General features: G+C 44.8%; 1 protein-coding gene and 1 pseudogene across 1 annotated transcript; both read left to right on the forward strand.

Moving 5' to 3' along the window:
- Positions 1 to 16,997: 16,997 nt before the first annotated feature.
- On the forward strand, positions 16,998 to 23,275 carry SOX4 (SRY-box transcription factor 4). Its single transcript, XM_030817374.1, has one exon. It carries the CDS (start codon positions 19,195 to 19,197, stop codon positions 20,623 to 20,625), a length of 1,431 nt encoding a protein of 476 aa, XP_030673234.1. The 5' UTR covers positions 16,998 to 19,194; the 3' UTR covers positions 20,626 to 23,275.
- A 3,436-nt stretch (positions 23,276 to 26,711) lies between these two features.
- Positions 26,712 to 27,028, forward strand: LOC100579707 (annotated as a pseudogene).
- The last annotated feature ends 658 nt before the right edge of the window (positions 27,029 to 27,686 follow it).

The raw sequence follows: 27,686 nt of genomic DNA on the forward strand, positions 1-27,686 counted from the left end.
ACCTGAGGTCGAGAGTTCGAGACCAGCCTGATCAGTATGAAGAAACCCCTTCTCTACTAAAAATACAAAATTAGCCGGACCTGGTGGCACATGCCTGCACTCCCAGCTACTCGGGAGGCAGAGGCGGGAGAATTGCTTGAACCCAGGAGGCAGAGGTTGTGGTGAGCCGAGATCGCACCATTACACTCCCGTCTGGGCAACAAGAGGGAAACTTTGTCTCAAAAAAAAAAAAAAAGTACTGTGAGTGCATCCATTTTGATATGTCATATTGTCATTTTCAATATGTTCAAAATAATTACTAGTTTCTAATGTGATTTCTTCTTTCAAGTGTTGGTTATTTAAAAGTACATTGCTGAGCCAGGCACGGTGGCTCACGCCTGTAATCCCAGCACTTTGGGAGGCTGAGGCGGGCGGAACACGAGGTCAGGAGATTGAGACCATCCTGGCTAACATGGTGAAACCCCATCTCTACTAAAAATACAAAAAATTAGCTGGGCGTGGTGGCACATGCCTGTAGTCTCAGCTACTTGGGAGGCTGAGGCAGGAGAATCGCTTGAACCTAGGAGGCGGAGGTTGCAGTAAGCAGAGATTGCACCACTGTACTCCAGCCTGGGCAACAGAGTGAGATTCTGTCTCAAAAAACAGAAAACAACAACCAAACCAAACCAAACCAAAACAAAACATTGCTGGCGGGGTGTGGTGGCTCACACCTGTAATCCCAGCACTTTGGGAGGTCAAAGCAGGTGAATCACTTGAGCCCAGGGGTTCAAGGCCAGCCTGGGCAACATGGGCAACCCTATCTTTACAAAAAAAATACAAAAAATTAGTTGGGTGTGGTGGTGTGTGCCTATAGTCCCAGCTACTTGGGAGGCTGAGAGGTAAGAGGATTGCTTGAGCTTGGGAGGTTGCAGCTTTAGTGAGCTCTGTTCATGCTACTGCACTCCAGCCTGGGTGACAGGGTGAAACTCTGTCTCAAAAAAAAAAAAAAAAAAAGTATCTTGCTGGCTGGGAGTGGTGGCATGCTCCTATAGTGTCACCTACTTGGGAGGCTGAGGCAGGAGGACTGCTTGAGCCCAGCAGTTCAAGGCTGCAGTGAGCTACGATTGCACCCGTGAATAGCCATTGCACTCCAGCCTAAGTAACACAGTGATGCTCCATCTCTAAAATTAAATAAACAACAAAAAAATGTAAAGTATGTGGCTTACTTTTCAAACATTTTGGGATATTCTGATTACCTTTTCATTGTTAATTTTCAGTTTAATCCCACTGTCACTAGAGACACACTCTGTGAAATACCAGTCTTTTGAAATTTACTGAAATTTGATTTACAACATAAAATTTAATCTCTTTTGATAAGGATTTAAGGACTGTGTATCTGCAGTGTTTGGTATATTGCTGTATCCAAGTTAATTAGGTCAAATTCATTGACAGTGTTGTTCAAATCTTCTATATATCCTTACCAATGCTTTATTGTTTTGATCTGTTAGTTACTATACAATCCATTTGTGATGCTGAAATAAAATACCTTAGACTGGGTGATTTATAGACAGCAGAAGTTTATTTCCACAGTTCGGGAAGCTAGGAAGTCCAATATCAAGGCACCAACAGATTCAATGTGTGAGGAAGGCTCACCCTGCATCAAAGATAGTGCTTCTTTTTTTTTTGAGGTGGAGTCTCACTCTGTCGCCCAGGCTGGAGTGCAGTGGCGCGATCTCGGCTCACTGCAGGCTCCGCCTCTCGGGTTCATGCTATTCTCCTGCCCCAGCCTCCCAAGTAGCTGGGACTACAGGCACCCGCCACCACGCCCGGCTAATTTTTCATGCTTTTAGTAGAGACGGGGTTTCACCGTGTTAGCCAGGATGGTCTCAATCTGCTGACCTCGTGATCCACCCGCCTTGGCCTCCCAAAATGCTGAGATTACAGGCGTGAGCCACCACGCCCGGCCTAGATAGTGCTTCTTGTTGCATCCTCACATGGCAGAAGGGGAAGAAAGGGCAAACAGACCCTCTCAAACCCTTTCACAAGGATACTAATCGCATTCCTGTAGGCAGAACTTCCATGATCCAGTCAACTCCCAAAGGCTCCACTTCCCAATACCATCACATTGCAAATTAAGTTTCAACATATGAATTTTAGGGAGAAAAATTCAGACCATGACAGATACTCAGTAGTGTTACAGTCTTCCACTTTAATTTGTAGTTGTTTATTTCTCTTTCTAGTTCTGTCATTTGTTCATTTGTTTACTATAGTTTAAAGCTATGTTATTAGGTGCACACAAATTTTTTATTATCTTCCTCTTGACCCTTTATTTAACTGTTTCTTTACCTCTAGAAATATTTCTTATCTTAAAGTCACTTTAATTATAATATAGACACACCAGCTTCCTTTTGGTGTTTGTATAGGATACGTTTACCTATTTATTTTTATTTTTATTTATTCATTTTTTTGAGACAGGGTCTTGCTCTGTCACCCAGACTGGAGTGCAGTGGCACAAATCTCAGCTCACTGCAACCTCTGCCTCCCAGGCTCAAGCCATCCTCCCACTTCAGCCTCCCAAGCAGCTGGGACTACAGGCTCACGCCACCAAACCTGGCTAATTTTTGTACTTTTTGTAGAGACAGGGTTTCATCATGTTGCCCAAGCTGGTCTCAAACTCCTGAGCTCAAGTGACTGCCCACCTCGGCCTTACAAAGTGCAACCTGTTTATTTTTAACTAGTCTGTATTCTTATATTTAAAATGTGACTTGTAAACAGCATATAGTTGAGGCTTTCTAAAAGCCAATTTGGCAATTTGGCAATTTTAGCCTTTTAATAGGAGTGTTTAGTCCATTCATACTTAATGTGGTTACTGATTTGGTTTGCTTGTAAGTCTATAATCTTGCTATTTGCTTTTTATTTGTCCTGCCTATGCTTTGTTCATTTATTCTGTCTTCCTTGCCTACTTCTAAATTAATCAAATATTTTTAATATTCTATTTTATCTCCTCTATTTTTAGTTTTTTTTTTTTTTTTTTAATTTTTTTTTGAGACAAAGTCTCGCTCTGTCACCCAGGCTGGAGTGCAATGGCGCAATCTCAGCTCACTGCAACCTCCACCTCCCAGGTTGAAGCGATTCTCCTGCCTCAGCCTCCCAAATAGCTGGGATTACAGGCGCTCACCACCATGCCTATCTAATTTTTGTATTTTTAATAGAGACTGGCTTTCACCATGTTGGTCAGGCTGGTCTCGAACTCCTGACCTCAGGTGATCCACCTACCTTGGCCTCTCAAAGTACTGGGATTACAGACATGAGCCACCATGTCTGGCCTAAATTTTTTTTTTAATAAACATTTTTTTAAATTAATTTTTTTTTTTCAAAAAGACAATGTCTCACTATGTTGCTTAGCCTGGTCTCAAATTCCTGGGTTCAAGCAATCCTCCTGCCTTGCCCTCCCAAAGTGCTGGGATTGCAGGTGTGAGCCACCATGCCCAGCCAGTTATATCTTTTTGTATTGTTCTTTTAGTGATTTAATCGCTACCCTAAAAATGTGCAAATGCATACTTGACTTAGTATTGTCTATTTCCCAAACACTACAAGAAACTTACAGCAGTTTAACTCCATTCACATCCCTGCCATTCTTTGTGCTATTGTTGCCATGTATTTTCCTTCTATGCATAAACCCCATAAGACATAGTTACCATGATTGATTGAAACAGTCAATATCTTTTTATATTTACCCAGGTGTTTATCCCTTCTTATGCTTTTCATTCCTTCCTATACTTCTGTGCTTCTATTTAATATTATTTTCCTCTAGCCTGAAGAATTTCCTTCAGTCTTTCTTAGAGTATGTGTCTGCTAGAAACAAAATCTCTTAACTGTAATTTGCTTAATTTTTTTTCTTTTTAACCTTCTTTTTTTTTTTTGAAACAGAGTCCTGCTCTATCCCCTAGGCAGGAGTGCAATGGCACCATCTGGGCTCACTACAACCTCCGCCTCCCAGGTTCAAGACATTCTCTTGCCTCAGCCTCCTGAGTAGCTGGGATTACAGGCACATGTCACCATACCCAGCTAATTTTTTGTATTTTTAGTAGAGACGGGGTTTCACCATGTTGGCCAGACTAGTCTCAAACTCCTGACCTCAGGTGATCCGCCCGCCTCAGCCTCCCAAAGTGCTGGGATTATAGGCGTGAGCCGCCGCACCCAGCCTTAACCTTCATTTTGAAGGATATTTTTAATTATTAGAATTCTAGAGTCAGCATTTCTTTTTTGTTTAGCTTTCCAATCTTTAAAAGTGTCAGTATATTGTCTTTTGATCTCCATAGTTTCTGTTAAAAAGTTAGTCTTAAGTCTTGTGTTTTCTTCTTTTAGTATAATCTGTCATCCCCTCCTTTGACAGCTTTAAAGATTTTCTCTTTGATGTTGGTTTTCAAAGACAGGTTTCTTTGTTTGTTTGTTTGTTTGTTTGCTCGTTTTTAAGCTACTTGGGGCTTACTAAGATTCTTGGACCTACAGGTTGATATGTATCATCAATTGTGTAAAATTCTCAGTAAGCATCTCATCATGTTGCTTCTGACCCATTATCTGTTTTCTCTTTATAGAACTTCAGTAACACAATGTTAAACCATATATCTACATTCCACACACCTTTTCCACTCTTTTATTTTCTCCATTTTCTCCCTGTATTTAATTTGAATATTTTCGATTGACTTGTCTTTAGATTTCCTAATCCTGTCTGCTATGGTTTGAATGTGTTCTACAAAGTTCATGTGTTAAAAATGTAATCCCCAATCCAACAGTGCTGAGAGGTAGACCTTTAAGAGGTGATTAGGTCATAAAGGCTCTGCCCTCATAAATGGATTAATGTCATTATCATGGGATTGAGTTTCATTTGGCCCTCTCTCACTCTCTCTTGAGATTTCTTGCCTTTCTGCTTTCCACTGCAGGATGACAAAGCAAGAAAGGCCTCATCAGGTGCCAAGACCTTGATATTGGACTTCCTGGCCTCCAGAGCTGTGAGAAATAAATTTCTTTTCATTATAAATTACCAAGTCTCGGCCAGGCACGGTGGCTCACGCCTGTAATCCCAGCACTTTGGGAGGCCAAGGTGGGCAGATCACTTGAGGTCAGGAGTTGAAGACCAGGCGGGTCAACATGGTGAAACCCTCTCTCTACAAAAATACAAAAATTAGCTAGGCATGGCGGCGGGTAATCCCAGCAACTTCAGAGGCTGAAGCGGGAGAATCTCTTAAACCCGGGAGGCAGAAGTTGCCATGAGCCAAGATCATGTCACTGCCCTCCAGCCTGGGTGACAGGGCAAGATCCTGTCTCAAAATAAATAAATAAATAAAAATTACCAAGTCTCAGGTATTCTAATGGACTAAAACACCGACTTTTGCTTTTTTTAGTTTTATGTAAAATCCATTCAATGAGCTCTTACTTTAAGATAGTGTATGGCTGGGCAGTGGTTCATGCCTGTAATCCCAACACTGTGTAAGGCCAAGGCAGGCAGATCATTTGAGCTAAGGAGTTCAAGGCCAGCCTAGCCAACATGGTGAAACCCCGTCTCTACTAAAAAACAAAAATTAGCTGGGCATCATGGTGGGTGCCTGTAATCTCTGCTACTCAGGAGGCTGAGGCAGGAGAATCACTTGAACCCGGGAGCAGGGGTTGCTGGGAGCTGAGATCATCCCACTGCACTCCAGCCTCAGTGACAAAGGGAGACTGTCAAAAAAAAAAAAAAAAAGATAGTGTACTTTTCATTTCTAGAATGTCTATTTGTTTCTTTGTTAAATAAAGACTCTGATTCTTGGCCAGACGAGGTGGCTCATGCCTGCAATCCCAGCACCTTGGGAGGCTAAGATGGGCAGATCACCTGAGGTCGGGATTTCGAGACCAGCCTGACCAACATGGAGAAACCCTGTCTCTACTAAAAAAAAAAAAAAAAATTCAAAATTAGCCAGGCGTGGTGGTGTATGCCTGTAATCCCAGCTCTTCGGGAGGCTGAGGCAGGAGAATCGCTTGAGCCCGGGAGGCAGAGGTTGCAGTGAGCCGAGATCACGCCATTGCACTCCAGCCTGGGCAACAAGAGCGAAACTCTATCTCAAAAAAAAAAAAAAAGACTCTGATTCTCTGTTTAAATGTTTCATCTTTTCATTTACTTTTTCCATATTTTCTTTTTTTTTTTTTTTTTTTTTGAGAAGGAGTCTCGCTCCTTCACCCAGGCTGGAGTGCAGTGGCGCGATCTCAGCTCACTGCAGGCTCCACCCCCCGGGGTTCACGCCATTCTCCTGCCTCAGCATCCCGCGTAGCTGGGACTACAGGTGCCCGCCACCTCGCCCGGCTAATTTTTTGTATTTTTAGTAGAGATGGGGTTTCACTGTGTTAGCCAGGATGGTCTCGATCTCCTGACCTCGTGATCCGCCTGCCTCGGCCTCCCAAAGTGCTGGGATTACAGGCGTGAGCCACCGCGCCCGGCCCCATATTTTCTTCTATGAAAAAAAAACAATTATAATAAAGTCCATGTCTGCACTTTAATATCTGGATGATCTATAGGCCTGCTTCTATTATCTACTTTTTCTCTTGATGTATATTTACCTGCTTCTTTGCATATCAAATAATGTTGTAGGATGAACCTTGTATATAAAATTACTACACACATTGCAATTGTTACTCTTTCTCCACCCAGAAAGAATTTGTAGTTTTGTCTGTTAAGTGGATAAGGTGAAGGACTGATCATTTCAAGCCACCCAGGAATGGCATTAGTTTGAGGCTGGCTTGCACCTTTAGTTAGATGCAGCTTATATGTGGTTTCAACCCTCTTAGGGCCAGAACTTCTTATGTTTGTTGCAGATTCCCCCCTCCATGGAACTTTGTCTCCTCAGTACCAACAGAATTCTGGAGATTGTATTCTGCCATTCTTGCCCAGCCTCTATTGGGGCATAGCCTACCTGTAGTCCATTGACTGGGAGACTGGTAGGTCTCTCTCTGTCTATTTCCTCCACCTTGAAAGTTCTGTCCTTCAGAGGTTTGGGGCTTAGCTCTTTATTTTCTCTTCATCCAGGTTCAAAATCTGGCAAATCTTTTGAAAGGGAGATATTTTTTTTTTCTTGTTTTGTATTTTCTTGCCTTGAGCATGACTTGGCCTCCAGTTGATTTCTCTCTGTCTTTGTGACTCAGCCTACCAGTCTGCTATACTGCCCTAGCACTCAATGAGTAATCTGTGAGGAAAACAGCTATTCATTTGATGATCTTGTAGATTCCAATTTGTCCATGCTGACTCAAATGGCAATAAGAAAATTATGTTTTTTCCCTTTAGTACAGTTGCTTGCTCTGTCTGTGAAAGTCTGTGTCCAGACTCAGAAAATGCCCCAGGCAAGACAATGGCCAGCAATCTCAGTTCACATAACAAAGACATTTCTCCCTCTAGAATTTATTTCTTCCAGTCTCATATGCATCTATATATCTTTGATATCTTTAATGTAATGTCTTTTTTCTAGTTGTAATTGCTTTCTGTTATTACTATATTGTACTTAAAAGCAGAAGTATTCATGTCTAATGACTTTTTGGAATCTTTAAAAAAGAACCATATCTATAGTTTTTGTTTCTGGTTATGTCCTTTCCTGGTTTTGTTATTAGGGTGATACTGGATTCATAGAATGATTTAGGGAGGATTCCTTCTTTCTCTATCTTGTGGAATAGTGTCAGTAGGATTGGTACCAATTATTTTTTGAATGTCTGGTAGAATTCAGCTGTCAATCCATCTGGTTCTGGACTTTTTTTTGTTGGTAATTTTTTTTATTTCCATTTCAATCTCACTGCTTATTGGACTGGTCAGGGTATCTGATTCTTCCTGATTTAGGCTAGGAGGGTTGTATCTTTCCAGGAATTTATCCATCTCCTCTAGGTTTTCTAGTTTATGTGCGTAAAGGTGTTCATAGTAGCCTTGAATGATCTTTTGTATCTTTGTAGTGTCAGTTGTAATATCTCAATATCTCCCATTTCATTTTCTTTATTTTATTTTATTTTATTTTTTTTTTGAGACAGAATCTCACTCTGTTGCCCAAGCTGAAGTGCAGTGGTACAATCTCAGCTCACTCCAACCTCTGCCTCCCAGGTTCAACCAATTCTTCTGCCTCGGCCTCCTGAGTAACTGGGATTACAGGCGCATGCCACCATGACTGGCTAATTTTTGTATTTTTAGTAGAGATGAGGTTTCACCATGTTGGCCAGGCTGGTCTCAAACTCCTGACCTCAGGTGATCTGCCTGCCTTGGCCTCCCAAAGCACTGGGATTACAGGCATGAGCCACCGCACCTGGCCCCATTTAATTTCTAACTGAGCTTATTTGGATTTTCTCTCTTCTTTTATTGGTTAATTTTGCTAACTGTCTATCCATTTTATTTATCTTTTCAAAGAACCAGCTTTTTGTTTCATTTATCTTTTGCATTTTTTCTTTGTTTGTTTCCATTTCTTTTGGTTCTGCTCTGATTTTGGTTATTTCCTTTCTTCTGCTAGGTTTGGGTTTGGTTTGTTCTTGTTTCTCTAGTTCCTTGAGGTGTGACCTTAGATTATCCGTCTGTGCTCTTTCAGACTTTTTGATGTAGGCATTTAGGACTATGAACTTTCCTCTTAGCACTGCTTTTGCTGTTATCTCAGAGGTTTTAATAGATTGTGTTATTATTGTCATTCAGTTAGAAGGATTTTTTAATTTCCATCTTGATTTCATTTTTGACCCAGTGATCATTCAGCAGCAGATTACTTAATTTCCATGTATTTGCATGGCTTTGAAGGTTCCTTTCGGAGTTGATTTCTAGTTTTATTCCACTGTGGTCTGAGAGAGTGCTTGATATAATTTCAATTTTCTTAAATTTATTGAGGCTTGTTTTGTGGCCTATCATATGATCTATCTTAAAGAAAGTTCCATGCACTGATGAATAGAATGAATATTCTGCTGTTGTTGGGTAGAATGTTCTGTAAATATCCGTTAAGTCCATTTGTTTCAGGGTATAGTTTAAATCCAGTGTTTCCTTGTTGACTTTCTGTCTTGATGACCTGTCTAGTGCTGTCAGTGGAGTACTGAAGTTCCCCAGTATTATTGTGTTACTTTCTATCTCATTTCTTAGGCCTATTAGTAATTATTTTATAATTTGGGAGTTCATATTAGGAGCATATATATATAGAATTGTGATATTTTCTTGTTGGACAAGGTCTTTTATCATTATATAATGTCCCTCATTGTCTTTTTTAACTGTTGTTGCTTTAAAATTTGTTTTGGCCGGGCGCAGTGGCTCACGCCTGTAATCCCAGCACTTTGGGAGGCCGACATGGGTAAATCACCTGAGGTCAGGAGTTCAAGACCAGCCTGGCCAACATGGGGAAACCCTGTCTCTACTAAAAATACAAAAATTAGCTAGGTGTGGTGGCAGATGTCTGTATTCCCAGCTACTGGGGAGGCTAAGACAGAAGAATCACTTGAACTTGGGAGGGAAGGTTGCAGTGAGCTGAGTTCACACCATTGCACTCCAGCCTGGGCGATAGGAGTGAAACTCTGTCTCGAAAAATAATAATAAAAAAATAAAGTTTGTTTTACCTGATATAAGAATAGATACTCCGCCGCTAGGCGCGGTGGCTTATGCTTGTAATCCCAGCATTTTGGGAGGCCAAGGCAGGTGAATCACCTGAGGTCAGAAGTTCAAGAGCCAGCCTGGCCTACGTGGTGAAACCCCGTCTCTACTAAAAATACAAAAATTAGTCGGGCGTGGTGGTGGGTGCCTGTAACCCCCGCTACTCGGGAGGCTAAGGCAGGAGAATCGCTTGAACCCGGGAGGCAGAGGTTGCAGCAAGCCAAGATCATGCCACTGCACTCCAGCCTGGGCGACAGAGTGAGACTCCACCTCAAAAAAAAAAAAAAAAAAGAATAGGTACTCCTGCTTGCTTTTGGTGTCTATTTGCATGGAATGTCTTTTTCCGTGGGGTTATTCAATTTTAGCTAACTCCCATATACACTATGGGCATTGATGAAAATACTGACTGAATTTTTAATAAAGATCTAGAGTCATTAAGAAAAAGTTACCTTCCTGCATGAACTTATATTTTGGCATCTATCAAATGGCATTGTAATTAATACAACTCTGACCTCTGTTACTGGATAACTACCCAAAGCATAGTGATTTAACACAACTTATTAGTTCTCATAATTCTGTGGGGTGTCAATCTGAGTGATTCTTCTGTTGTACCCATCTGGAATCACTCCGGTGGCTGCAGTCATCTGACAAATCAACCAAAACTGGAGAGTCCAAGATGTTCTCAGTCACATACCTGGGATGCTGGCCTTGGAGGCGCACCTTGGTTTTCCCTATGGGGCCTTCAATCCTCGAGTAAGATAGACTGCTGAAGGTAGTTCACAACATGATGTTTTCATGGTCTCACGGGAGTAGGTTCACAACATGATGGTTTTAATGGACAAACCCCAGTACATGGGCACTTGTGAAGTCTGTTTGTCTCATGCTTGCTAATGCCCCATTTCCTAAAGCAACTCAGTGACCAAATCCAGAATCAAAGAGAAAAAGGTCCACATAAAGGCACACGTACTAGGAGGATGATTTATTACAAGAATCTACCACATCCACTGTAAATTTAAGAACTCAGAATACAAGTAACATCCTCACTATTTAGCATTTGCCTGCCACCCATAGTGCATAATTCATACCTAGGCAGTAGTACTCCTAGGGAGAATTTTTAAATTTTTGGACAACATTTTGGGTGTTTTAGTGAAATACAGCCCTATCATGCATATTTGAAATGCATATTGTCTTATTATAAATTACCTACTGTGTGTTTCTCCTTTAATATTGTAGTTTGAACATTATGGTTTCTTTTTTAATTCTGTGCATAGTAAGTTACATAATCCACAGATTTTATTTCAGGAGAGTAAAGTTATATTACAAAATATTTGTTACAATAAGGCAGTGGTTGGGGTCTGATAATTTTTGAAATTAATGAGTTAAGTTTGAGTGTTTTAAGTACTAGCCTTCAGTTATTTTTGAATCGTGATAGCCAGATAGTGTCACTAAATTATTTTTTTAACTTGTAATGTGGGACAGGAAGGATGGGAGTTTCATGCTTCAGGAAGCAGTGAAAAATCACAAAACCTCTGTACTGCTAGACCCAACACTTTTCCAGATCCCCAAACTATCTCTATCACCCTCCTTTCATGGCAAATTTGCATATGTATTATTGTCAGAATTTTGAACTTATTTTACAACCATATACATAGAATTCTTTTCTAGCTTGCTGATTAACTGAACAGATGGTGCAGTTCCCCAGCCTAGCAGCTGGAGGGGACCGAGGCTGCGCCCGGCACACAGTAGGAGCACCATAAACGTTGATTGACTGAGTTCATTGAGGCGGTTGACGCCAAGCCATCCACTCCCACGCGGTACTTATCTTTCTCCAGGCCCACACCCCTGGCCCGAGAGACGGTAGCTGGGAGCAGATGGCGAGTCCCGGGTGCCAGGTGTACTGCACTCCAGGCGCGGTCTGGGGCACTGGGTTCTACGGTCCCTGCCCCACCCCACCCCTCCCATCCCTATGAGATCCCCCAAAGCTGTCTGCGCCAAGTGTGACGTGACTACGGCGGGAGCACGGGAGGGGAAGGGCTGGAAGAAAGGAGATCCGTTGCCTGGCGAGGGGGCCCGTGCGTCCTACACTGGCTGCTCGCCACGCACGCGTCCCTCTCCTCCTGACCCGCGTCACTTGGCAGCCAATGTGGTCTCCGTGCCTTCCCACTTCCCCGCAATCAAGCGCCTTTCTTCCTCCGCCTCCCCTCTTTCTGTTATCTGACATTTTGCTCCGCTTCCCTCTGCCCACTCCCCAGCGGGTTTCCCTCCCTGGCAGACGCGCGCGCCCCAGCCCGCCCTCGCACAACCTCCAATAGCAGGTCAACTGGCTTGTAACGCTGGCTTAGGGTTGCTCTTGAAGTGTTTTTCCAAAAGCGAAATCACCCGCTTTCCCCCACGGGGCTAAAACTGTAATTGCAACAACGGGCTGTTGGGTTGGGGGTGGGAAGCCCGTGGGACGTGCCCCACCTAGACCGCCTGCTGGGGCCACTGGGGTGGTTTTGCCGCCCCCTCAACCCCCGCCACCCCGGGTCGAGTAGGCAGCTCCACCCGGGCGCTTGCGCCAGGGCCTGACTGCCGCGGCTGCCAGCGGAAAGGCAGAGACCAGCTGATCCAAGGAGGACAAAGCGAGCCGAGACCTTCCGCAGAGCTTGGCTTCCTCGTAACTGCGCCCAGGGCGCAGCCTCTCCCTGTTAACTACCTGCCATATGTTCCCTTCTCTCAGACCCGAAACCGCCTCCTACAGGTGCTGGGGACTGAATCTGGAGCTTCAGGCGAGGCCCTTGACGAGGGCGCCTGGCACCCTGGGGCGCCTCCGTGGCCCTCGCAAACTCAGCCTCCACCAGTCTTTCCTGCACGAGCGAGGGATCGAGGGAAGGCGCCAATGCACGCCTGTCCCTCCGTGATCCGCGGAGAAGGGACGCTTGAAGACTGGGGTGCAATCAATTGTCGACTTCCCTCCGTTCTCAGCCCTTCTCCTCCCCCCGCGCACCGTGCACGCGCAGCCTGCTCTGCCCTCCTGAAAGAGACGCTGCAGCTGCGCTCTCAATGGGGCCTCAGCCTGCGGGGTCCGGGGAGGGGATAAAGTGGGTGGTTGGCCAGCCGGTGTACGAAGGTCTTGTGCCTGCCGAAGAGTGGGTCCCACACGCACAGCGCGCACCGTACCATCCAAGCAAGGGTCACAGAGAGCATTTAGTTGTCCAGAGCAAAGGATGCTGGGCACCCAAGAGAGCAGGAGGCCAAGTGGCTGTCAGTTCTGGTCAGTGACGGAACTGGACAGCATCTCCAAGGGCCAGGGGATGGGGTAGGAGGACGGAGGAGCCAAGCTCCTGGGAAACGACCCCCTCAACTATCCGCGACCGGTTGCAAATTCAAAGGAGGGCTGGGAGCCCGCGAGGGTGTGGGAGGTGTCTTCGCTTGGGCTGCGTGTGCGCGCGCGTTTGTATGTGTGTGCGCGCGCGTGTCTTCAGCTCCTTCCCCGGTCGTAAAACCTAAACGGAAGACGGGTGTTAAAATGCTGCTAACAGGATCGCCTGAAACATGTTTACAGTAGGAAGGACTTTCCTCCAGAAAGCACAGTCTGAGTCGATTCCAATTTATTTCCTCCCTGTAACTGTAAGCGAAAGGAGAGGTTCGGCCGCCGCGGCGGAGCGAGGCTGAGCACCATTAATCCTCGGCGAGTTTAAGCCAGGGAGAGCGCCGTGCCTGCGAAACCGAGTCGCTGCGCTCCGGAAGGCGTTCTGCCTGAAGGAAACCTTTTTTTTTTTTTTTTTTTTTGAGTAAGGGGTGGCCTTTGCACTGGTGTCCTTAAGTAAGGCGCGCCGTTTCTCTGCAGCCGCTCTCCGAAGCCGGAGAAACTGCATTCACTTTAGCAAGGAGACAGGGAAACCGAAATTGATAATCCCCCGAGTTGGGTTACCTGATCCAGACAGGAGGCTGGTCTAGGCTTCCCCAGTCACCCGGAGCTCCTGACGAGTGAGCAGGAGGCGGCGGGTGGTTGCCCTAAACTTTGATTTATGAAAAAAAATCAGAATTCATCGACATACCCTATTACTCCTTGAGTGTTTAAGCCTCTAACTAAAGAAGGTACAGTGGTAGGGAGTGGTAGGGGTTCGGGGGAGGAGGAAGGGGAAGAAGAAAGACTATCCCCACGATTTCCCACCTCGCCTCGCGGGCGCAGGGAGGCTCAGCGATGCCACCTGGCGGCTGCTTCTCCCCAGATTGGGAGCCGGCTGGCTGCAGACAAACCCAGGCTCTCCCCGGGTGCCATGCCTCTGCCTCTAGAATAGAAGCAGAAGCCTGTGTTCATGCTTGCAATCCAAGTGGCCCTGCAAACATTCGTCTTCAGCTTGTTTTCATGAGAAAATCGAGAGGAAAGGAATAATGAGTTGGCATTGGCATGAACAGCTTAAGCCTACTGTGTGCTAGTCACTGGTTATGAGAGGAAAATGGTAAAATTGTTAGAAATGCAGGTTTCTTAACTCTTAGCTTATTCTAGTGATAAAAATAAATGCTAGGTTTCATTTACCCCAGAATCCTATTTTGATATTTTGCAAATGACTTATTTCCATATATTATTTTTCAATGCACGCACCCCCACTCCCATTCCGTGCTGAGCCCAGTTACAATGCAATGTCATCAGTCCAAAAGGATGAAGTGCAAGTTATGTTTGTCTACTTGACTGAGAAGTAAATCAGCCTCATATGGAGGCATCTTTTCCATGAAGTGTGGAACCAAAAAAACTGGCGCCTTTCAGTTGACAATGACATCAGATTTCCCAGGGCTTCTTCCTTGTCAGGTGAAGTAACAACTATACAGTTTTTCCTCCTCTTTATTTTATTTGAACTGAATACTTGTCAGGTCTGACTAGTGCCTACAATCATAGTTTCTATAACCAAGGCAAGGCAAAATCTTGCAAATCAGTGCAAATCCAGATTTGTTAAACTAATTTCCATTCAGGTCCCTCCCTCCATGCCAAAGGAATATATTAAGCAGTGGAATAGAATCTTATTTCATCTATGCCCCATACCATTGTATGGATGTGAGGTTCTATGTTGTGTAGATGTGTGAGAGCAGAAGAAATGCATTAGCAGATATTACACTTACATCTCAAATGGAATTCCATCATTTAAGGGAATAAAATAAAATACCTAATTCAAAATTTGAAATGTCTAACATCATTGCCAACAAAGACAGTTTACTATTCTAAACCAGGATTTTTTTTTTTTCTGCAAAATTATCTTGGCTTTCTCTTAATACAGCTAAAAGAGTAGCATTAAGAATTACTTCATGTACTGCAAAGCCAGCAGAGGGAACACTGCGTACTGATTTAGTAGGGGCCACCAAATATCTGGTATTTGGGGAAAAAAAATGTCAGTAATGGAGAACTGATTACAGAGCATATGAAGTTAGGGAATGAGAAGGGAGAAATCTTTTCTCATTATTTGGTACTGAGAGGTCCAATACATTCCAGTGTGCACACACTTAGTTGGTCACAAAGATGACTTTAATAAAAGGCCATTTGTCATGTTTTCTTACATTCTAAGAGAACTAACCCATTAGAACAGATCTATTTCAGAAGTCTAGGCACTTGTGTAATATATAAATATATATACAGTAATCACAAAGTCAATGGAAGTTACCGATACCATATTTCATCAAGTCTAAGAGGAAATTTTTCTTTTCATTTCAACTCTTCCTGAAATAAGGAGGCATCCTACATCTAGGGGGATATCACAGTTTCATTGGCAGATTTTCTTCCTTGGTGGAATGTAATATAGTGGTGTGTCTTAAAATTTGTTGAAATACAGAAAATACATGTAACAACAAAAGAATGAGGCCAGTGGCTATGTTTTAGTACACCCTTTAAAAAATCTGTGTGTTTTAAGCAGAAATATATATGGCTGCTTTAACTTCCACTCTTCCCCATCATATTCGATGACGGAAGCATAAATGACTTAGAAATATAATCAATAATATTGATAATCAACTTGACTGAATTATCAAACTAGCCACACCCTCAAATCATTAGTTAGTACAAATCCAAAAATAAATATATTCTTTTTTATCCTAGTGAAAATATTGATCTTATGGATAATAGCCTTCTTAAAATAATTTTTTTTGTCAGATTGGTAACATTTAAGGATGTGTTTCTATGCACACCAGAGAAAATGAAGTATATAACATAGCAACACTGTTATGCAGAAAAGGTGCCTGTGTGTTTTTGGTTTGGGTTTTTCTTTTTTTAAGGATCTGTGGCCGGGCGCGGTGGCTCACGCTTGTAATCCCAGCACTTTGGGAGGCCGAGGCGGGCGGAGCACGAGGTCAGGAGATCGAGACCACGGTGAAACCCCGTCTCTACTAAAAACACAAAAAATTAGCCGGACGTGGTGGCGAGCGCCTGTAGTCCCAGCTACTTAGAGAGGCTGAGGCAGGAGAATGGCGTGAACCTGGGAGGCGGAGCTTGCAGTGAGCCGAGATCGAGCCACTGCACTCCAGCCTGGGTGACAGAGCGAGACTCCGTCTCAAAAAAAAAAAAAAAAGGACTTGTTTCTCCTTTTTTAAAAAATTATATAATACAAGTAGCTAATGGTCAAAAATTATTTGCTTTTACCCACAAAAACAGTTTTGCTTGTGGTTGATCCTTACAGATCCAGTCAGATGGCTACATAAGGTGTTCTTTCCAGTAAAATTCTAAATCTGACAACCTGGGCCTATTGCCAGCCTACATACTTTAAAAGTTTGACAAGATAAATAGAAATTTACTACCCAGCACTAGTTTAATCTGAATCAAAAGCTGACTTAATTATTTTGGATTGACTTTACCTAACCACTTATGGTTAGCCTGAAGAACATTAGTTTCCTATTACAGTGTTAAGGAAAGCTGATTTTTACTACAATTCTAATTTTCAGACGTTGGAAAACAAGTAATTTCTGTAGCCAACGTTTATTTTGAATACCTTGGCATCCTTTCTTTGCCATATTCTTCTTAGTATTCTTCATGGAGTTCCTTTCTTTTAAAATCAATGGAATGGCAGAGTTGCCACTATTGTCCTTGCATGATTCACATCAATGATCTGTGATTACTTTTTTTTTTTTTTTTTTAAGACAGAGTCACACTCTATCACCCACACTGGAGTGCAGTGGCTCAATCTTAGCTCACTGCAACCTCCTGGGTTCAAGCAATACTCCCACCTCAGCTTCTCGAGTAGCTGGAATTACAGGCGCATGCATCCCTGCCCAGCTAATTTTTTAATTTTTTAATTTTTAGTAGAGACAGGGTTTCACCATGTTGACCAGGCTGGTTTCGAACTCCTGACCTCAAGTGATCCACCCACCTTAGCCTCCCAAAGTGCTGGGATTACAGGCGTGAGCCACCGCGCACGGCCTGTTATTACTTTTTTACATAAGTGGCTATTCTATTTTAGCCTCTTGAACAACATGCAACTTTTACTAGGAGTGTGTCTGGCATTTGAATTAGAAAGGAAGGTATTAGTATTCATTGAGGGCTTACAATACATTAGGTGCTTCATAGTCACAAATTCATTGAACCCTCACAACAACCCTCTATAAAGTAGCTCCTAGTGCTCCCATATAATAGATGAGGAAAACTGAGACTTGGCCACATCCCCACAGTTACAAACCAGTAAGGATTAGCAGCCAGGTCTACTATGAATCCAGAGGCCCCACTCTCTTCTGCTACCAGTTATCACCTCCTTCTACAGTTTCTCTTTGCCTTGGTTTTTCAATTCCCTTCGATTCAACTAACAAATAACAAGAGGAAATACATAAGAAGGAAAGGAGGAAGATGGCTTTGGGAGGAGGAGAGGGAAGAGAGTGAAGCAATCTTTAATTTTGAAAACAGGGAAAACAAATATTTAGAAAGTAAAACCGATTTCCATCCTTTACATGCCATTATACATCCTATGCAAAACTCTGGAAATCTGCCCATTGAGGTAATTATGGAGCAATACCTAAGGTGTTTCAAGGGAAAGCTCCCCTGTTTGGGCTATGCAGGATTTACAGAGTTTCAATCATTAAATAACCATAGTTGACCCTTGCTTGGTTAAGAGAGTAAGCAATTATTGCAAAGTCCTCTTCCCTGCCTTCCATAAACAGCACAAAAACGGTTCCGAAGGGATTTACACAACACATCAACATCTGTGCTGTACCTAGAGTTGTTAAAATAATTGTGATGACAGGTGTCTAGGTACCATTTTCTTAATGGTTTTCAATATCCATTGATTTATTGTTGTGGCTTTCTCTTCCCCTTTACAGCTTTGGCTTTAAGAAAGAGCTGGGGAACAGATTTTGCACGAGAGGCTGATTCTTTATTCCAATGCTGAAAAGAACTAATAAAAATAATCACTTGGCTTTTAAGCAGAAAGCTTCCATTTACAGTATTTCACCCTTACCCCGCCCCCTTCCAAGCTCCTTGTTATCTAACGTAATGGTTAGAATACATTTCCGTCTCTTCCCTCAATAATTTCATGCATTAACATCCTCTTCACACACTATACACACACGCACGCGCGCACACACACACACGCGCACACACACACACACCAAAAGGAAAAAAGAGGCAGCAGAAATCTCAGCTGTACTTCTAGCCCTTTTAAAAAGTTTGCTCTGTAAATTGGAATGAGGTCAGATTTGGAGCTTCTCATTGCACGCGGAGATTATTATTGCATCGGGTTCCAAGCCAATGGGAAGCCCGGGGGAGGGGTTTGGCATGAGGAAGCGTTGGTTACAGCAGCTGATTGGCTGCACCCAAGACTGTGAAAGGATAAAGAGGCGCGAGGCGGAATTGGGGTCTGCTCTAAGCTGCAGCAAGAGAAACTGTGTGTGAGGGGAAGAGGCCTGTTTCGCTGTCGGGTCTCTAGTTCCTTGCACGCTCTTTAAGAGTCTGCGCTGGAGGAACTCTTGCCATTACCAGCTCCCTTCTTGCAGAAGGGAGGGGGAAACATACATTTATTCATGCCAGTCTGTTGCATGCAGGCTTTTTGGCTTCCTACCTTGCAACAAAATAATTGCACAAACTCCTTAGTGCCGATTCCGCCCACAGAGAGTCCTGGAGCCACAGTCTTTTTTGCTTTGCATTGTAGGAGAGGGACTAAGTGCTAGAGACTATGTCGCTTTCCTGAGCTACCGAGAGCGCTCGTGAACTGGAATCAACTGCTTCAGGGAAAAAGAAAAAAAAAAAAAAAAAGACTTGCCTGGGAGGCCGCGAGAAACTTGCATTGGAAGCTTCAGCAACCAACATTCGAGAAACTCCTCTCTACTTTAGCACGGTCTCCAGACTCAGCCGAGAGACAGCAAACTGCAGCGCGGTGAGACAGCGAGAGAGAGAGAGAGAGAGTCTCCAGCCTGGGAACTATAACTCCTCTGCGAGAGGCTGAGAACTCCTTCCCCGCATCTTTTGGGGACTTTTCTCTCTTTACCCACCTCCGCCCCTGCGAGGAGTTGAGGGGCCAGTTCGGCCGCCGCGCGCGTCTTCCCGTTCGGCGTGTGCTTGGCCTGGGGAACCGGGAGGGCCCGGCGATCGCGCCGCGGCCGCCGCGAGGGTGTGAGCGCGCGTGGGCGCCCGCCGAGCCGAGGCCATGGTGCAGCAAACCAACAATGCCGAGAACACGGAAGCGCTGCTGGCCGGCGAGAGCTCGGACTCGGGCGCCGGCATCGAGCTGGGAATCGCCTCCTCCCCCACGCCCGGCTCCACCGCCTCCACGGGCGGCAAGGCCGACGACCCGAGCTGGTGTAAGACCCCGAGCGGGCACATCAAGCGGCCCATGAACGCCTTCATGGTGTGGTCGCAGATCGAGCGGCGCAAGATCATGGAGCAGTCGCCCGACATGCACAACGCCGAGATCTCCAAGCGGCTGGGCAAACGCTGGAAGCTGCTCAAAGACAGCGACAAGATCCCTTTCATTCGAGAGGCGGAGCGGCTGCGCCTCAAGCACATGGCTGACTACCCCGACTACAAGTACCGGCCCAGGAAGAAGGTGAAGTCCGGCAACGCCAACTCCAGCTCCTCGGCCGCCGCCTCCTCCAAGCCGGGGGAAAAGGGAGACAAGGTCGGTGGCAGCGGTGGGGGCGGCCATGGGGGCGGCGGCGGCGGCGGGAGCAGCAACGTGGGGGGAGGAGGCAGCGGTGCGAGTGGCGGCGGCGCCAACTCCAAACCGGCGCAGAAAAAGAGCTGCGGCTCCAAAGTGGCGGGCGGCGCGGGCGGCGGGGTCAGCAAACCGCACGCCAAGCTCATCCTGGCAGGCGGCGGCGGCGGCGGCGGGAAAGCAGCGGCTGCCGCCGCCGCCTCCTCCTTCGCCGCCGAACAGGCGGGGGCCGCCGCCCTGCTGCCCCTGGGCGCCGCCGCCGACCACCACTCGCTGTACAAGGCGCGGACTCCCAGCGCCTCGGCCTCCGCCTCCTCGGCAGCCTCGGCCTCCGCAGCGCTCGCGGCCCCGGGCAAGCACCTGGCGGAGAAGAAGGTGAAGCGCGTCTACCTGTTCGGCGGCCTGGGCACGTCGTCGTCGCCCGTGGGCGGCGTGGGCGCGGGAGCCGACCCCAGCGACCCCCTGGGCCTGTACGAGGAGGAGGGCGCGGGCTGCTCGCCCGACGCGCCGAGCCTGAGCGGCCGCAGCAGCGCCGCCTCGTCCCCCGCCGCCGGCCGCTCGCCCGCCGACCACCGCGGCTACGCCAGCCTGCGCGCCGCCTCGCCCGCCCCGTCCAGCGCGCCCTCGCACGCGTCCTCCTCGGCCTCGTCCCACTCCTCCTCTTCCTCCTCCTCGGGCTCCTCGTCCTCCGACGACGAGTTCGAAGACGACCTGCTCGACCTGAACCCCAGCTCAAACTTTGAGAGCATGTCCCTGGGCAGCTTCAGTTCGTCGTCGGCGCTCGACCGGGACCTGGATTTTAACTTCGAGCCCGGCTCCGCCTCGCACTTCGAGTTCCCGGACTACTGCACGCCGGAGGTGAGCGAGATGATCTCGGGAGACTGGCTCGAGTCCAGCATCTCCAACCTGGTTTTCACCTACTGAAGGGCGCGCAGGCAGGGAGAAGGGCCGGGGGGGTAGGAGAGGAGAAAAAAAAAGTGAAAAAAAGAAACGAAAAGGACAGACGAAGAGTTGAAAGAGAAAAGGGAAAAAAGAAAAAAAAAAAGTAAGTAGGGCTGGCTTCGGCCGCGTTCCCGTCGTCGGAAAGGAGCGCGGCGGCGTTTTGGACCCGCGCTCCCATCCCCCACCTTCCCGGGCCGAGGACCCACTCTGCCCAGCCGGAGGGACGCGGAGGAGGAAGAGGGTAGACAGGGGCGACCTGTTATTGTTGTTATTGGTGTTGTTGTTGATGGCAAAAAAGAAAAAGCGACTTCGAGTTTCCTCCCCTTTGCTTGAAGAGACCCCCTCCCCTTCCAACGAGCTTCCGGACTTGTCTGCACCCCCAGCAAGAAGGCGAGTTAGTTTTCTAGAGACTGAAGGAATCTTCCCCCTTCCTGCATCACCACTTTGGTTTTGTTTTATTTTGCGTCTTGGTCAAGAAAGGGGAGAACCCAGCATACCCCTCCCCCCCTTTTTTTTAACGCCTGATGAAGACAGAAGGCTCCGGGGTGACGAATTTGGCCGATGGCAGATGTTTTGGGGGAGCGCCGGGACTGAGAGACTCCACGCAGGCGAATTCCCGTTTGGGGCTTTTTTTTTCTTTCTTTTCCCCCTGCCCCCTCTGCAGCCGGAGGAGGAGATGTTGAGGGGAGGAGGCCAGCCAGTGTGACCGGCGCTAGGAAATGACCCGAGAACCCCGTTGGAAGCGCAGCAGCGGGAGCTAGGGGTGGGGGCGGAGAAGGACACGAACTGGAAGGGGGTTCACGGTCAAACTGAAATGGATTTGCACGTTGGGGAGCAGGCGGCGGCGGCTGCTGGGCCTCCGCCTTCTTTCTACGTGAAATCAGTGAGGTGAGACTTCCCAGACCCCGGAGGCGTGGAGGAGAGGAGACTGTTTGATGTGGTACAGGGGCAGTCAGTGGAGGGCGAGTGGTTTCGGAAAAAAAAAAAAAGAAAAAGAAAAAAAAAGGAAAAAAAAAAGATTTTTTTCTTCTCTTAATCGGAATCGTGATGGTGTTGGATTATTTCAATGGTGGGGTTAATATAGCATGTTATCCTGTCTATCTTTTAAAGATTTCTGTATAAGACTGTTGAGCAGTTTTTAAAATAGTGTAGGATAATATAAAAAGCAGATAGATGGCGCTATGTTTGATTCCTACAACGAAATTATCACCAGCTTTTTTTCATTCTTAACTCTTTAAAGGATTCAAACGCAACTCAAATCTGTGCTGGACTTTAAAAAAACAATTCAGGACCAAATTTTTTCTCAGTGTGTGTGTTTATTCCTTATAGGTGTAAATGAGAAGACGTGCTTTTTTCCTTCACCGATGCTCCATCCTCGTACTTCTTTTTCCTTGTAAATGTAATCAGATGCCATTTTATATGTGGACGTATTTACACTGGCCAAACATATTTTTTCTTTTGTCCCTTTTTTCTTTCTTTTTACTTCCTTTATTTCTTTATTCCTTCCTTTTCCTTTTTTCGTTTTTTTCTTTTTTCTTTTTTTTTTTTTTTTGGTAGTTGTTGTTACCCACGCCATTTTACGTCTCCTTCACTGAAGGGCTAGAGTTTTAACTTTTAATTTTTTATATTTAAATGTAGACTTTTGACACTTTTAAAAAACAAAAAAAGACAAGAGAGATGAAAACGTTTGATTATTTTCTCAGTGTATTTTTGTAAAAAATATATAAAGGGGGTGTTAATCGGTGTAAATCGCTGTTTGGATTTCCTGATTTTATAACAGGGCGGCTGGTTAATATCTCACACAGTTTAAAAAATCAGCCCCTAATTTCTCCATGTTTACACTTCAATCTGCAGGCTTCTTAAAGTGACAGTATCCCTTAACCTGCCACCAGTGTCCACCCTCCGGCCCCCGTGTTGTAAAAAGGGGAGGAGAATTAGCCAAACACTGTAAGCTTTTAAGAAAAACAAAGTTTTAAACGAAATACTGCTCTGTCTAGAGGCTTTAAAACTGGTGCATTTACAGCAAAAAGGGATTCTGTAGCTTTAACTTGTAAACCACATCTTTTTTGCACTTTTTTTATAAGCAAAAACGTGCCGTTTAAACCACTGGATCTATCTAAATGCCGATTTGAGTTCGCGACACTATGTACTGCGTTTTTCATTCTTGTATTTGACTATTTAATCCTTTCTACTTGTCGCTAAATATAATTGTTTTAGTCTTATGGCATGATGATAGCATATGTGTTCAGGTTTATAGCTGTTGTGTTTAAAAATTGAAAAAAGTGGAAAACATCTTTGTACATTTAAGTCTGTATTATAATAAGCAAAAAGATTGTGTGTATGTATGTTTAATATAACATGACAGGCACTAGGACGTCTGCCTTTTTAAGGCAGTTCCGTTAAGGGTTTTTGTTTTTAAACTTTTTTTTGCCATCCATCCTGTGCAATATGCCGTGTAGAATATTTGTCTTAAAATTCCAAGGCCACAAAAACAATGTTTGGGGGAAAAAAAAGAAAAAAATCATGCCAGCTAATCATGTCAAGTTCACTGCCTGTCAGATTGTTGATATATACCTTCTGTAAATAACTTTTTTTGAGAAGGAAATAAAATCAGCTGGAACTGAACCCTAAATCTTGACTTTTGTCGTTATTATGCCCAGTGCCTAAGATTGGAAAGGCCCTACGGTATCTAGACACTACACATCTGCCTTAGCTTTAAAAAAATAAGTTCTCAGAGGAGCCTTGTCAAATGCTACCTTATTGAGGAATATTAAATGTCTCATGGCCAGATTTCCCCCGACCCTGAAATGATGGCATCAGCTGAATATGTGTCAACTCAACACATGCTTTCTAGGAATTTTCTGAGTTTACCATATTTTAAAACGCCCTTTGTCTTGGAATCTGAAAGAGGGGGAGGGGCAACGTGCACAGAATTCTTCACAGATGAAGCTGGCTAGATGATCTTTTTTTGAACTTGGTGCTCCTGGAGCTGCTTTCTCCTTGATTTGCCCATGCTTACCTCTAGCAGTGGCTATAATTGGTTTTCGTGGGTTAAGGACAAATAAGCTGTTAAATTATCAGTAGATTATACAGGAGAAGGCTTTTACCGATTATGAAATGCGAAAGATGCATGCATTTATGCATTTTTTTTTTCTCAAGCAGAAAGGTTGATGTGGTGCTACGATCTCCATTTTTTGCCATGCTCAACATGGTGTTAATGTAAGAGAACTGCAGCAATAAGGATGACCTGGAGAAGCTGGCTGCGTGTGGGCCCAGAGGAAAGCCTCCTCTCTCTCAAAATAGCACAAATCTCCAAGTGCTTTTTATAAGAATCAGGAAGGGTTGTTGAGACTGCAAGGTGAAAAAGTACTTGGATTTCTTAAGGCCCATTACTCTTGGGTTTGGAACATACAACTTGCTAAGTGGCACTATTTCCTGTTTATTTTGAGAGTTAACAATTGCTATTAACTAACAAAAGCCATCTTCCAAATGTTAATTAAAAATGTGTCTTTTACATGTCTTGAGTTTTTTAGCACTGGAGAGGAGAGGTTAATAAGCAGAAGTGTTTGGAAATAACCCCTTACTCATTTGGATTGCTTGTAGATAAGGGAGTATTATCCTGGAAGGTACACCTGGAAAAAGAGACCTTTTGAAGACTAGTCTAAAAGGAGGGGGTTTTGTGGTTGTCCAACGAAAAGCAATAATCCACCCCCAAAAACCAGTATAACTTGTGTTTCAATATAATTTATCTCTTAAAGATAGCTACTAGTTTTCAACATTTTTTTCATGTGTGGTGCTCATATATTTAGTTTTAATTGCATTTGTGTTCTGCAATTGGAATTCCATTTTTTAAAATGACCTTAGAACAACATGGCATCTAAGTTTCTTCAGAGATCTTTGTAAAAGGAAGAACTCTCCTTTAGAAAAGCGCTTTTAATTTTTGTTCATTGCAGTGATGATATAATTATTTAGCTTTTTTCAGATCCAAGGTATCAATACCGTGACATAAATGAAGCCTAAATGATGCATTTTTTAAATGATGCATCTTTTTTAAAGTATATTTTTATTTCGGAGGGTTCTCCTGTTAGAACTGTTTGTTTTCCCTTGACTCTCCATGTAAAAGCAGATGCTTTAAATATTTCCTTTAAGAATTTTGATAACATTGGTTTAAAAATAAAAGCTGAAATGTGTGTGTCCTTCCTGGCAGGTGGTAGAGTAAACGTAAGAAGCATTTTTGTACGATGTCTTCCTCTGAGTCTGTTTTCATTCATAAGGGATACTTATGTGTTAGGTGGTACAAGGCATAATAAACCTGCAAAACCAAACAGTTTAGTGTGATTTTTTTCTTTCAGATAATTTGGATCAATAGAAAAGAGTAAGTTTCAGATTTTCTTTTAAGAATTTCAAGTAATTGCTTCTGGCCCTGTGCTCCATCAGAAATGTGAATCAGTGATACTTGCTTAAGCAAGTTTTGTCAGTTCCTAGTTGAATCCCTTTAAGTGCCAAGAAAAAAAAAGCATGTAAGCTGAGAGGGTGGGCCCAGCTCTTGGGAAGGCTTTTGGGGTTTGTGTTTACCCTGCTTTTGGGGGTACTAGGGGAGCTAAGGGATTCTGAGGAAAGCAAGAAAGCAAAGGGTTAGGTTAAATGGACATCAACATTTACCAAGGGTTTCCTGTGTTTGTAGGGTACACGTAAATTAGAAGACATGGTCTGGGGAATACTATGGGTCAGAATGCTTAATCATGAATTTAAAACAAATTCAGGGATCCCAAGGAAATATTTGAAAAGATAGAAATGTTTAAAAAAAAAAAATTTTTTTTAAGAATACAAACCCATCTGGCCGGGCGCGGTAGCTCACGCCTGTAATCCCAGCATTTTGGGAGGCCAAGGCGGGCGGATCACTTGAGGTCAGGAGTTTGAAACCAGCCTGGCCAATATGGCGAAACCTCCTCTCTACTAAAACTACAAAAATTAGCTGAGCGTAGTGGTGCACGCCTGTAATCCAGCTACTCGGGAGGCTTAGGTAGGAGAATCTCTTGAAGGCGGAAGGCGGAGGTTGCAGTGAGCCAAGATCGCATCAGTGCACTCCAGCCTGGATGACTGTCTCAAAAACAAACAAACAAAAGAATACAAACCCATCTAGCCATTTGGATTTCTCAGAGTGTAAGGTTGGTATGCTTTATTTCTCTTTCTGGTGGTTTTTGTTTTGTGCATCCTGGCACCCCTCCTATTAAGGCCTACAAAATACCTCTCTAACCCATATCAATAAGGTTTACTCCTACCCCTCTGATTCTTCCTGAAAAATGATATCTCCATACACATTTCTCAATTTTCACTATCATTTGAAAGCTAAAGTGGAGGGGTGGGAAGAAAGCATCTCCAGACATCTGCATGGTGTTTGAGGCTCTTCCAGGTGTCTACCACCATTCCCCTGTGCCCAGGATAAAGTGCAGAATTCACATGCTGCTCTTCAAGGCCCTGCACAAAAGCGTTTTAGCCCAACTTTCCAGTTCTTCCAAACTGCAGTATAACCAAACTGCTCTTTCCTGATAGACTGGAATTCTTGAAGGACAGAAACTAGGCATTGAATACTTCTTGTATTTCCCAGTTTGCTTTCCCTGCTTCTTTTCACATAATAAATGCTAAATTCTTATTTGTTGACTTTACGTGGTTTCCATGGGGGCCCTAAGAGCTTCCAACATGCATTTGCATTTTATGCTGCTTGTGGTAAGTACCAGCGCTGGATTGCACGAAAACTTGGATTAGAATGCTGCCTCTGAGACCAACAAGCTGGAGGACTTTGGACAGATTTCTCAGCCTTTTTAAGTTTCCGTGTTTTAAATCGTCATATAGAAAGAGAGCTATCTAATGTAGACAGCTGTGTTGAGAATAGAGTGCAGCGGCACGTGTGTGGTATGTCGTAATGCTTGGCCTACCCCATGGGCTCGTTGAATGCTAGAACCTGACCTCATGGGTGGTTCTAAAAAGCTAATGTATGTAAAGCCTAACACAGTGCCAGCAATACAGAAGATGCTTTAAATTCTAAAAATGGGGAGCAAAGCAGCGTGGCCGGGGTCCGAGCTGGGGTTCTGTCCCCGCTGGGCTGTCGCCCCAGCTGGACTACGGCCATGGAACTCAGCGCCGAATACCCCAGGGAGAAGCTGCAGCGGGACCTGGCGGCGGAGCATGTGGCGGTGGAGGACAACACGACCCTCAACCATTGCGCCTGTAGCTTCTGGCGGTGTCGGCCAAGTACGAGGGGAAGCCGCTGCTTCAGAGACACCGGCTGGTGAACGCGTGCCTAGCAGAAGGGCTCCTGCGCATCCATGCCTTTCAACAGAAAACCCTGATCCCAGAGCAGTGGGCCCGTGAGCGGCAGAAATGAGGGACTGGGACCTGCACAGCCATTAAATTATAAATCAGGAAAAAAAAATTCTAAAAATAAATCTCCTGAATCAATGTTTCTCAGTCTGCTACACGAATCCCCAGCATCAGAATTACCTGGAGATTCTTGTTAAGGGTAGCGATTATACAGATCGCCAGCCACAGTCAGACTGTGGGGCTGGGGCCTTAATGGGCCCCCCATAGATGTCCAGTGCTCACTGAAGTTTGGAAATCAGTACCCTCACTGTATTTTAGCATATTCTCCCAGTAAGTATGCAGGCAAGGGAGTATGACGCCCTTATTGTTTTAACATGGAGAAATTGAGTTGAGAATGGCCCAATGGCTGATCTGAGGTCACAAGGTCAGAAGTGCCAGAAAGGGTATTGGAACTCTATGTCCTGAGCCCTAGGATCAGCCTAGAACTTATTTCTCTAAATAGATGTCTTCTCCATTTCTACCCAAGGCTTGGTCCCTTGGCAAAAATTGGCAGTCCCTGCACTTCCCTCAGCCCTCTGAGTCCCTATCCATTTTCTCAAGGATGCCCTTCCACCATCCTAGTTGAAAGTTTAAATTTGGGCTGGGCGCCCATTGCTCGTGCCTGTAATCCCAGCCCCCGGGGAGGCGAGGTGGGGGGGATCACCTGAGGTCAGGAGTTTGAG

The sequence above is a fragment of the Nomascus leucogenys genome, chromosome 8, assembly GCF_006542625.1.
Source record: "Nomascus leucogenys isolate Asia chromosome 8, Asia_NLE_v1, whole genome shotgun sequence".
Classification (NCBI taxonomy): Eukaryota; Metazoa; Chordata; class Mammalia; order Primates; family Hylobatidae; genus Nomascus; species Nomascus leucogenys.

What these genes read in the sequence shown, in the direction of transcription:
- SOX4 (XM_030817374.1), top strand. Translation starts at nt 19,195, where the DNA reads ATGGTGCAGCAAACCAACAATGCCGAGAACACGGAAGCGCTGCTGGCC.